This window comes from Sinocyclocheilus grahami, unplaced genomic scaffold (assembly GCF_001515645.1).
Source record: "Sinocyclocheilus grahami isolate Dianchi unplaced genomic scaffold, SAMN03320097.WGS_v1.1 scaffold15.1, whole genome shotgun sequence".
Lineage (NCBI taxonomy): Eukaryota > Metazoa > Chordata > Actinopteri > Cypriniformes > Cyprinidae > Sinocyclocheilus > Sinocyclocheilus grahami.
The window spans coordinates 2,625,336-2,638,565 of record NW_015505194.1 but is presented as its reverse complement, the minus strand read 5'-3'; the positions used below and the strand labels follow the sequence as shown (position 1 = coordinate 2,638,565).

At 35.9% G+C, this 13,230-nt stretch overlaps 1 protein-coding gene across 1 annotated transcript in view; it reads right to left on the bottom strand.

Annotated features, from left to right (window-relative positions):
• Window positions 1-13,230, bottom strand: part of LOC107601913 (ryanodine receptor 3-like) — an 81,613-nt gene that overhangs the window by 53,714 nt on the left and 14,669 nt on the right. The window contains exons 2-8 of the mRNA XM_016294278.1: window positions 9,261-9,380; window positions 6,618-6,716; window positions 3,819-3,833; window positions 3,499-3,573; window positions 3,085-3,163; window positions 1,857-1,969; window positions 60-159 (exon numbers count right to left, since the gene is read on the bottom strand). Of these exons, the coding sequence (XP_016149764.1) occupies window positions 60-159; window positions 1,857-1,969; window positions 3,085-3,163; window positions 3,499-3,573; window positions 3,819-3,833; window positions 6,618-6,716; window positions 9,261-9,380 (601 nt within the window). The remainder of the gene's footprint in view (window positions 1-59; window positions 160-1,856; window positions 1,970-3,084; window positions 3,164-3,498; window positions 3,574-3,818; window positions 3,834-6,617; window positions 6,717-9,260; window positions 9,381-13,230) is intronic.

Below are 13,230 nucleotides of genomic sequence, written 5' to 3'. Positions count from 1 at the left end.
AACAAGTGTGCTTTTAAAAGTAGTACAGCAAGACAAAAGTAATAGATTTTTGAACTCACCCACTTCCAAGTTGCTTCTGGAGCAGGTAGGCTGAACGTTCCACAGTGTTTGCATGAATGAGGCATCTACTTGAATGCTTCCATTGGAGATGGAGAGGTGCTACAAAAGAGGGAAAGACACAAGTGTTACTAAACTAACTATGCATGCGTGTTTTTGCTTGAATAAGCTTGTAGAATCTAAAAAAGAGAAAGGGAGTGAGAGTGAGGGAGACAGAGAGAAAGAGATATAGCAAAAGAGAACAGGAAAAGAGGTACTGGCATGTGGCCTTGGTGCTGCCAGCCTGTCTGTGCTGTCAGCAGCTGAGTCACAAATCTGTTTTTTAAAAGATTACTGTCTAGAAAACACAAACAACGACTGTCTTTCCCAGGACTACAAACACTAACTCTCTGCATGAGCAACTCTGCAACCCCTCTCAAGAGACTTCAGGTAATCCATAGCGGGAACAAATGCAATGCAACTGACCTAAACAAAATGAGATTATGTTGGCAGTATCAGAAATATAAGATGAATTTCAGGGGTATGAACTTCTGAAGAATTTTGAAAGGACTTATGTAATGTGTCAAATTATATTCGCTGGAATGTACACTACCATTCAAAGTTTAGGGTCAGTATGATTTCTTTTTAAAAGAAATTAATAATGTTATTCAGCAGGGATGCTGAATTGATCAAAAGAGACAGTAAAGACATTCTTATCAATATTTATATTTCAAATAAACTGTTGTTTTGAACCTTCTATTCATCAGCGAATCCTAAAAAATGTATCAGGGTATCCAAAATATTAAGCAGCACAACTATTTTTAACATTGATAATAAAAAGAAATGTTTCTTGAGCAGCAAATCAGAATATTAGAATGATTTCTGAAGGATCATGTGATGTTAATGCAGTAATGGCTGTAACGGCAGTAATGACTGATAAAAATTCAGCTTTACCATCACAGGAATAAATGGCATTTTAAAATGTATTAAAATAGAAAAGAGCTATCTGTAATTGTTGTACGGTAGTGTATTTTATAAGACCACCAACAATTTTGTTTGGGTTAAAACTTTTTTTTTAGGGGTTTAGACCCCCCCCAAATTACCCATAATTTGCACCCTGTCAATCAATTATAATCCTGTACTCCTAAAATGTGGGCCTTAAGTATGGGGTAAAACCTTTTTTTGTCTCTCAGTGCATCTATTCTCCTCCTGTACATCTAGAGTGCTCTGTTGGAAGGCTGAGCACGTCACCATGACAACTTACTTGATTAAACCTGATGGTCTCCCTCTGTATGAAAGAGGTATATTAACTGTCAGCACATCTGGTGAAGCTATCTTGCCAGACACAAATGAAATTATAATGAGAAATTATGTAAGAACTTTTTCATTTCTTTTTCTAGAGACTATCAATCCATGTACCATATATTTGCATTGCTTGATGTTAAAATTGCTTGATTATCTGGGAAATTTTAAACACTGAATGAGGGGGCCTGAGTCCATTAAAGGAATAGATCACCCAAAATTTTCCATAAAACAGTAGTCTGTAAGGACCACACCTCTCAAGCTACAAAAGGGACAAAAAAAATTAATATTTTTTATATTAAAAACTAACACATTTTTAATTCTGGATGAGAAAAAATTTCAGTCTGTTACTTACACAAAGCTATTGCATGAATTTAGAAGATGTAAAGAAGTACATGAGTTGGATGGACTATATATATTGTGTTTTAGTGGAGCTTGAAAGACATGCTCACTATGACTTGATTTTGTATGGAAATTGCTGCATTGCTTTATTAACCGCAAACACACCAGGTACTCACCAGGTACCTCTCAGAGGACACGCTGACTAAGATGAGGTCATCTCCAATGCGCACCTTCTCACCCTCTGACCTCTGCTTGGATGCCGGGTGAATTGTCCACCAACAAGCTTCCCCTTTGATAACACATATCATCAGAAGAAACTGATCAGATGTAAATAAAGAGACAGATTATCAATGTCCTACAGCTGTCAATGATTCAATCAACCTTTGACCTTGATCAACTGAGATCACCTGTAAGACCTTTTGGGTGTTTACAAACTCAGATGTTGATACTGATATTCATGTTCCTCTATTCTGGATGACACAATACACAAAAATAGCAAGATATCTATATTTAATTTTAGATCTCTTTTCAAAGCTTGGGAATTAGTCCTAGCACTGCATCTGTTACCTACGGTTCAAATGTCAATCACAGCAGGAAAGAGGCCTAAAAGGGATCATTCATTAAAAAATGAAAACTGTCAATTTTTTATTGATGTAGTCCCATGAAGCCCACCTATACAGAGCACTGCATATGTTAAATGTTTTGTTAATTGAAAAAAAAAAAATAATAAAATAAAATATGAAAAACTAAAACTACTTGTCATAAATGAGAAATTTTGTCTTGAAAACTAAATTAAATTAAATTAGCTCAAACTTAAGTACTAAAATGACTAAAAACTGTTGATACTGATATTCATGTTCCTCTATTCTGGATGACACAATACACAAAAATAGCAAGATATCTATATTTAATTTTAGATCTCTTTTCAAAGCTTGGGAATTAGTCCTAGCACTGCATCTGTTACCTACGGTTCAAATGTCAATCACAGCAGGAAAGAGGCCTAAAAGGGATCATTCATTAAAAAATGAAAACTGTCAATTTTTTATTGATGTAGTCCCATGAAGCCCACCTATACAGAGCACTGCATATGTTAAATGTTTTGTTAATTGAAAAAAAAATAATAATAAAATAAAATATGAAAAACTAAAACTACTTGTCATAAATGAGAAATTTTGTCTTGAAAACTAAATTAAATTAAATTAGCTCAAACTTAAGTACTAAAATGACTAAAAACCTAAATAAAAATAAAGCTGATAGAAATATAAAAAATTACAAAAAAAAATTTAGAAGTAAAATTAAAATGAAAATTCAAGATATAAAATATAAAAATAAAAGCTATTTCAAAATATTAATAAATACTAAAATAGTATATAATTAATACTAAAATAACTCTGAAGTTGTTACCAGTTGAATCCTCTTGAAGGCCGACATCAAAAGACAGTTTGTCTGTCAGAGACCTGGAAGTCTTCAGACATGTCAGATACTATGGGAAGACAAGGAAAGAAGTGTAAATTCTGCTAATAAATCATAACAAATAACTGCAACACTGCATCATGGGTAAAGACCCCCAGAAAGCCAAGTTCAGTAAGCTTCGAGCTTTATAGTTAATGTTTATCTATAATATAAACACATAATTATCCCATTAAAACATAAGCCGTCCTGTCATTCGTGATGTTAAAGCATTTTCACTACTCCCCATCTGCCCCAATATACTGTAGGGAGTCATTGATCATGAAGTTGCAGTGTGGGAGCCGTAAGCTGTGACAGGCTGCCTAATCCTTCTCCCCACTGGCTTCAATTTGTGTGGCGCATTCTCACCATTCCACTGAAGGAATGCCTAAGGAGGATGGCGTGACCGTAGAGCAGTGTCCGATGTCCACCTCCCTGTGCTGCCTACAGAAGGGACAGTAAAACGTTGTTAGGAACTCAAGGCAAGGGTTCAGAGACGTGGACAGAACAGAATAGTCACTGCTAAAATAAAGAGTCACTGAAACTGAAACATTGACAATGGGAAAAACATGCTAGACGGATGTTAAAAAGGAAATTTCTTGTACAGTTGTTTGAACGAGAACAAAATTTTGTTGTTGTACCGTAGATGAGGAAATGTAAGGAGTGTGTGGGAAAAAAATTATACTTACCCGTCTTATAAGCCTCTGAGTGCATAGGGGGAAAAAAAGATGTTTCTCTTAATTCAAAAAGATACGTGTAATGTAGAACCTCAGGTAAAACTTTTGAAGTCTGCAGCTGGTGATACGGTTCACACTAATCTTTCCTGATCAAAAATAATACTTACTGCCACATTTGACCACCATATTTTTCATCTTGCTGTTTGAGTTTTGAACACCATTTGAACTCCTCACCAATAGTCCAAAAACGAATGACTTTGACAAAGAGGAACATTAAAATGTGTGTTCCCTACTCCCAGCTGTTGCTGAAAGAGTATGCCTGCTGTCTTGCTGAAACATCAGATGATAAACAACAGTCTTTGGCTGAGTCACTGTGATACTGCACAGTTTAGCTGCACATTTAACCAGAAACTGCTACTTCTAGATGGTTTCCAGTTGTCAGCCTACTAAAAACGGCGAGATCTTTGGACTGTTGATAAAAAAGATCAAGAAAGCATCCTAATGTAAAAAAAAAAAAAGATGTTTTATAGTTAACTGAATGTATACTATCATTCAAAAGTTTGGGGTCGGTATAATTGTTGTAATGTTTTTGAAGTAAGTCATTTATGTTCACCAAGGCTGCATTTATTTGATCACAAATACAGCAATGATACAGCAAATACAGAAATTTTTTTTAAATATAATTTTTTTTTTACAAAATAACTTTTATTTGAATATATTTTTAAATTACTTTATTTCTGTGATGCCAAGCTGAATTTTCAGCAGTCATTACTCCAGTCTTCAGTATCACATGATCCTTCAGAAATCATTCTATTATGCTGATTTGGTGCTTATATTTCTTATTATTATCTGCAAATTATGTTGAAAACAGTTGTCTTGTTTTATATGTTTGTGAAAACCGTGATATAACTTTTTCCCAGAATTCTTTGAAGAATACAATGTTCAAAGGAACAGAATTTATTTGAAATATGATTTTTTGTAACAATGTAAAAATCGACTTTGATCTGACTTTAAACTTTTGAACGGTAGTGCAGCATATAGTACACTACTAAAGTAGCATGGTATACTATTTCTGAGATGAAAAAGAAGCAAAGCATCCAAGGAAGAAACCAGAAAAGAAAAGAAAAAATCATGGAAAAATCATGAAAAATCATTCTAATATTCTGACTGAAAAATCATGGAACAAATCAAGCAACATTCATTCTGGAATCGGCATTCCAGATCATTTCCTCCTGTAGATTTTCTTTTGGGATTTGCATAATTCAGGGCCACTAGGTTCTAGGTTTGACAAGTTAATTAATCTACTTTGGGCTACAGGAACATTTTCACACTCTCAATCATAACGTAAAAAATGAAGAGAGGGAGACAAGTCTAAGATAAAGGAGAGAGACCTTGATTCTCTGACAGGGTTAGCTTTGTGAACTGTAATAGTTGGGTTATGCCATGAGTTAAAGCACACTTAAAAATGCAGTTCAGTTAAAGACAAGGGAAGTGGTTGGGATGCTCAAAAAGGAGCAGTAGGTGTAATCATGTAAGTTAAATTTTTTTATACATAATTTGGACTGACATTCATGCATACTTGTTGGTCAAAAAGTTGTGAACATACCCACTGCTCATGACAGGATTCTTGCAATGATGAACAAAGATACAGATATGATTAAAAAAGGCAGTTGGAAAACCCTCATCACTTTAGCACATTCAGTTCATTATGTCTCTCTGCACACCAAATTAATTAATTAAACTCACTCTTGCTACTGTTTTTAGAAATAGAAATCAAATATTTATATTGGTTGGATACTGAATATAATGAACTGAATGATGTCAAATGATGAGGCAACCCATGAGCAAAAACACTTTAAATAACTTCAGAAAAATTTATATTTGTAAAGTGCATTTTATTTAAAAAAAAGTATGATTACAAAATAAAAAAAATGTACCTTCTAAAGGCAACTGAAAGCATAATAGACATAAGGAGCAGTGTAATTAGTCTATGCAAAGCAGAAGGTGAGGTTCCATACTATCACAGATATTAAAAAGATGACAATACATTTATGACAATACATACCTCACCTGCATTTGCTAGTAAGTAGATGTTTAAATGATTATGGGATAATGGATTTGCATTACTATCACCTTGAAGATCTAAAGCAATTATGGCATCTGAGGACTAAAGACCAATTCCTAAAACTCTCCAAATCAAACCTGCCAGTGTGAATTTTAGTTGTGATTTATCTAACATCAGTGTCATTATTCTTGATAACTTACTCTATGTCATATACAGGTGCATCTCAATAAATTAGAATGTCGTAGAAAAGTTCATTTATTTCAGTAATTCAACTCAAATTGTGAAACTCGTGTATTAAATAAATTCAATTTTTATTAATTTTAATTTTAATATTCTAATTTGTTGAGATAGTGAATTGGTGGGTTTTTGTTAAATGTGAGCCAAAATCATCACAATTAAAAGAACCAAAGACTTAAACTACTTCAGTCTGTGTGCATTGAATTTATTTAATACATGAGTTTCACAATTTGAGTTGAATTACTGAAATAAATGAACTTTTCCACGACATTCTAATTTATTGAGATGCACCTGTAGAATGCAGAAGAACTACAGTCAATGGAATAGTTTTGGCAATATATATATATATATATATATATATAATATATATACTGTCTTTCCATGATAGTTCACCATTATATTTCCCTATTGACAGTGAAATGCACTCAAAGGTGAAAGGTTTTATGTATTCTTAGTAGAAGATATATTCAGCATTGTAACCCTGTAATGACTGTCACTTGTTTACTTACTCCTTCACCGTTCTGCCCGGCGAGCATCTCCTGTAGAGCCCGCACTGAGAGCGACTGCTCCAGCACAAAGTTACAGATGCATAGGTCAGGAGGAAAATACTGTTTAGAGAGAGAGAGAAAGTGTGTCTGTAGTTGTTTATTTGTCTTTTGATTATAAAGTCAGATAATTGGTAGAGTGGTTATGTTTACAAATTAAAGCCCTTCATTAGTCCCAAATAGATGTTTTGTTTTGATATGTGTTCATTAGGATTAGCTTGAGAGGCCAGCAAGGATTCACATGGGCAAGTGGTGAGCTCCACCCTTGGTCTAGAGAAGTCTTCTCCCACCCAACATCTGTTTATCAGGCTGCTATTTAAAGCCCCTTGACTGTCTAGTTCAGCTATCCTGAGAAAGTGAACATTGTCACCTTCTGATAACTAGAGTCTGAATCATGTACAGTCTTTAAAAACCCTTTTCCTACTAACATCTTCCTTTTGCGCTCAGAATTAAGCCATGACCAATGGTGACCAGTGCCCTTTCAGGTTTTAATACGACATGTGAGTGGGGAGAATGTGCTAAGTAGCGTGACAGATGCCTCTGGGGAAAGTCATCTGCAGCCATAAAATACAAAGAGAAAATACTATAGAAGTATCACGTCCCAGTCAGGTTAAAAATCCCTCTACGCAACTCTATTCAAAGGAATGTAACTCATACATTGTGTGACTAATAATATAAAATAATATAAAATGAACATCCAAGTTAAAGATATAACACCAACATGTCAGACAAAAATAAAAAAATATAAATAAAAAAAAAAACTGAATCACTGAGTTGGACAAAGGATCACCCCCCTCCTAAAAGTGACTCAATCAGGTGTAGCTAATCACCTTCTCAAAGGCACACAAAGCCATTTGAATTTCAACTGTGATCAGTTATGGTCATTTTGATGAGCTCAGCATGAAAAGCGCTTTCCTGGAGCATTTCAGTCTTTGGTAGTGCAACTGAAGCAAACAATCAACTATGGGTCAAGGCACTGTCAAAAGATCTCCGGGATAAAGTTGTGGTCAGGCACAAGTCAGGAGATGGATACGAAAAATATCCAAGGCTTTATCAATGCCTAAAAGCACAGTGGAGTCTATTAAAGAAGTGGAAGGTATTTGGTACAACACAGACCCTCCCTGGATCAGGGAGTTGCTCCAAACTGGATGAAAGAGGCAGGAGGAAACTGCTCAGAGAGGCTACCAAGAGGCCTACAGCAACTCTGAAGCAGTGGCAGGAATGTATGACAAAGAGTGGTGGACAATGAACCAAAGCACACAGCAAAACTGACCACACAGCGGTTAAAGGAGAAAAAGATGAATGTCCTTGCATGACCTAGTCAGAGCCCATACTTAAACCCCACTGAAAATCCATGGAATAACTTGAAGACTGCAGTCCACAAACAGTCATCATCAAATTTAACTGAACTTGAGTAGTTCCGCAAAGAAGAGTTGGCAAATATTGCAAGGTCTACTGTAGATGTGCAAAGTTAGTAGAGACGTATCCCAACAGACAGGCTGTAATTAAAGCAAAAGGTGCTTTAACAAAATACTGACACAAGGGGTGAACCTTTTTCAAACTCAGTGATTCTGTTTTTGTTTTTCTGACATGTTGGTGTTATATCTTTCACTTGGATGTTATAAGTTGCACTGAGTAAATAATATTAATCTAAATGATTAAACAATGTATTATTAAATAATATTTGTATTAATATTATTGTTATTAATATTAAATCATTATAAAATCTATTAGTTTATTTTATATATAATTTCCATAATTTCCCCCATGTGAAAACTGCACACATTAGACTTAAGAATAAAAACTTAATGACCTGAAATACGCCCCATATATATGAACCTTAACCTCTATATATGTGTTTAACATAAAACGCCTTTCCATTTATAGTTTTAAATATACATCTGAGAGACCATAGAGATGGTAAAGCATGATGGTAAAGGCTGACAGTTTTATCTTTTACGTCATTCGGGCAATTACAGCAGATGTCTCAGTGTCACTGAGGGTTATCCATCATTCATTGCAAGTGAATCCATAAGGATATGCATGAAGAAGACCAATACTTTACATGTGAACAGAAAGATTATCATCATTATCCACCTTTATATTTTACGATGTAAGACCAAGGTCAGGCTCAGTAGATACACTGCATATAACCATAGAGATGCCCACACATCTTCTACTGCCTTGCCTCCTGATGCATAGAAAATATGGTGCAGAGCACTAGGATCAATTGCTGTTGCCATGGTTTTCAACTACATGAATCTCTTCCCATTAATTTGATGTATTGCTAGAGGACAACATATCAAAGGCAAACATTTTTGAACCATTGTAAGTCTCCCTGTTTCACTCTACATGTATTTTTAACCATGCAATTTTCTTTCCACATAAAGAGCTACACTGTTTAAAGCATTCCTTAATCAGTATACTGAAAGAAAAAACATATTGTGTAATACTAATATTATGCACTTCTATATTGTAGCTGTCTAGGAACTAAATAAAAAGCTGTTTTCTAAACTGCTTTGCTTCAATCTCTGCATTGTGGTTTGTGTGGGAAGGTTTAGGGATATTAAAGCAGTGATTAGTTTCTCAGAACACATGGGGCTTTACCTTCGCCTCTGATGTGGGCTCTAGATAACACAGGCGGTTGCCGAGTCCCTCTGCTGATAGGCAGAATTTGCGATTCTCCTTCTGAATGGCGGCGACACACTGCAGTACCACCTCATCATCCTGCCAGGACAAAAACAATGAATTCAACTTATGCTTAAAAGCAAAAACACACCAAATACTTTCACTCAATGTAGACCCAAAAGCTCAACACAACTTTAAGTCAAAGTGTGTAATTTCTGTGAAACCAGCATTACCAAACAGCACAGCAAAAATAAAATCTGTTTTCAAACAGATTTCCTAGCCACTCCCCCTACCTGCCATTGGCCAGCCAAACAAATAGTCCCACCCCAAACTCACACCAGGCTTGTTGACAAGCTTAAAATAAGCAATTTTTTTGATAGCACCCCAGTGTTTGCACTTTTCAGGGAAATTAGTCTAAAAATTAATTACTTATAGTTAGTCACATATTAAAAAGAGAAATGAGAACGTTTTTTACCATTGAAAAAAATTATACATTTCAGTTACACAATGTTCAATAGCAACAATAAAATGGCTATCAATAGCTAAACATATAAAATAGCTACCAATAAAATACCTACTAAAAAAACACTTTTAAAGAAAAGCTGAACTTCTCAAGTCTCTTAAAAAGAAATGTAATTGAAAATTCATATCAAGTCATAAACAAATAAATGCGTTTAAATAAATGTTATTGATGTAACAGCTATTCTCTCAAAATGTCACTGGATCCACAATGAATCTCTGTACACCCTCATTCTCTCTGAGGAGGAATATATTGACTTCTGTCTCATTTGTGTTTCCTTTTCTTGTGTGCCAGCTCACGTATCTCATTAATCCTAGCTGATGGTTGCCATGGTTCTGATGAACACCATCAGAGCTGTAACAATTCCTTAACACAGTCACAGTGCATGAGTTCCTATTTTATATTTCATTCATCAGGTTCAAGACACGTTAATGAGATGAGAGCTAGCAAGAACATCCAGCATTCTGAATACACGCATAATAACCTGTGTGTATTTGGGCTTGAGTTATGCTAATTAAAGTGGGCTGTCTAACTCTGCTGTCTACCCAGTCAACACGTGAGATCATGCGATGATCACAGTGACATCACACGATCCTCATACTGTGATCCTCACCGTGTGAGTAGTATATGAAATCATTGTGAGTTCACATGATCCTCATACTGTGATCCTCACCGTGTGAGTAGTATATGAAATCATTGTGAGTTCACACGATCCTCATACTGTGATCCTCAATTTTGAGCAGGTTGAGAGAAGGCAGTTCAAATATTAGTCACCGGGGATAAGATCATCTACATCTTGGTTAAGATTACTAAAAGTTTCGCACCTACAGCACACATTACATCCATTGATGCAGAAATGCAGATATGTTCTACATGTAGTTATACTTGAAGCCCGCCCTCTGAGAAATACTGAAAACATTGTTATAAATTGAAGCAACACCTCCCCCTTTACCTTTTGGACGTGGCTCATGTTTATAACAGTAATCTTGGGGGGTAGACTCATTTAAAATAATGTAACTATCAGGTTTTAGTCAGGTTTCTGTCAAACAGAGCACATCTAGGTTATGATCAGTGATCATATCATTTACAAAAAGTGCTTTCGTAGATAGGGACCTGATATTCAATAAGCCAAGCTTTATCATTTGTTTATTTGTATTACATCTGTTTTTTATTTGTTGAACATAAATTCAATTGTTAAGTTTTTTGTATTTTCTAGTTCGAGGAACAGACACAGCCTCTATAGTGTGATATCTAGGTGAAAGAATTTCTATGTGCTGAGAATGAACTGATTTCTGTGACATGAAGCGGCTAGCAGATGGTCGGTTTAGCCAGTCTGTCTGCTTCCTGACCTGGGCCCCAGTTAGTCAAGTACAAACTCTATGACTCTGTGCCATATTTCTAGACACAAGAGCAGCACCACCCCAGGAGGGATGAAGACCATCTCTTTTTAACAGGTCAGGTCTGCCCCAAAAACTCGTCCAATTGTCTATGAAACCTATGTTATTCAGCGGGCACCACTTAGACATCCAGCCATTGAGTGACGACAGTCTGCTATGCATCTCGTCACCATGGTAAGCAGGGAGGGGACCAGAGCATATTACAGTGTCTGACATCGTGCTTGCAAGTTCACACACCTCTTTAATGTTATTTTTAGTGATCTCTGACTGGCGAAGTCGAACATCATTAGCGCTAGCGTGAATAACAATCTTACTGTATTTACGTTTAGCATTAGCCAGCACTTTTAAATTTGCCAAGATGTCAGCCCAGTCAACACGTGAGATCATGCGATGATCACAGTGACATCACACGATCCTCATACTGTGATCCTCACGGTGTGAGTAGTATATGAAATCATTGTGACATCGCACGATCCTCATACTGTGGTCCTCATGGTGTGAGTAATACATGAGCTCATTATGAACTCAAACGATCCTCATACTGCGATCCTCACCATGTGAGTAGTATATGAAATCATTGTGACATCGCACGATCCTCATACTGTGGTCCTCATGGTGTGAGTAATACATGAGCTCATTATGAACTCAAACGATCCTCATACTGCGATCCTCACCATGTGAGTAGTATATGAAATCATTGTGACATCGCACGATCCTCATACTGTGGTCCTCATGGTGTGAGTAATACATGAGCTCATTATGAACTCAAACGATCCTCATACTGCGATCCTCACCATGTGAGTAGTATATGAAATCATTGTGAGTTCACATGATCCTCATACTGCGATCCTCACGGTGTGAGTAGTATGTGAGCTCATTGTGAGTTTAAAATTTTGAGCAGGTTGAGAGAAGGCAGTTCAAATATTAGATAAGATCATTTACATCTTGGTTAAGATTACTAAAAGTTTTGCACCTACAGCACACATTACATCCATTGATGCAGAAACGCAGATATGTTCTACATGTCTAAAGTATATAGAGAGATAAACCTTATAAACTGCTTGATTTTGTGTAACAACCAGAGGCGGACAAAGTACTTAACTCCATTACTTGCGTGAAAGTACAGATACCGCTGGTCAAATATTACTCCATTACAAGTAAAAGTTGTACTAAAAGTTTTTACTTAAGTACAAGTACAGAAGTACTTGCTTTTAAAAGTACTTAAGTACCAAAAGTAAATTTCCCTTTTTATGTCAATGCACTGTTTTATTATTGTTGTTTGTAATACTTACAATACTTCTGAAGCAACTTAGAATACATTACACCTGCTGAATACGCTGACTAGATTGTCGTATATTTGGAATAAAGAGCTTTTAGAATGTTAAAAACCTATGGGGAAATAAACAAAACAAAAAACATTATTGAACACCACTACCCACCCCCACAAAAGCAGGATGGTAGTGATCTCACACAGTTCTGACAGTGTGTGCACACATCTATGTGTAGCCATTCATCCACATTTGAACAGAGCGGACAGTGAAATCCTGTAAATACAGAGTGATAAAAAATAAAAAAATAAAAAAAATTCAAACCTGCTTTAAAACACAGCAACACAACTGTAGATGTATAACTTTACAACGGCAACAACAAAAAAGAACATCCAGCATTCTGAATACACGCATAATAACCTGTGTGTATTTGGGCTTGAGTTATGCTAATTAAAGTGGGCTGTCTAACTCTGCTGTCTACCCAGTCAACACGTGAGATCATGCGATGATCACAGTGACATCACACGATCCTCATACTGTGATCCTCACCGTGTGAGTAGTATATGAAATCATTGTGAGTTCACATGATCCTCATACTGTGATCCTCACCGTGTGAGTAGTATATGAAATCATTGTGAGTTCACACGATCCTCATACTGTGATCCTCAATTTTGAGCAGGTTGAGAGAAGGCAGTTCAAATATTAGTCACCGGGGATAAGATCATCTACATCTTGGTTAAGATTACTAAAAGTTTCGCACCTAC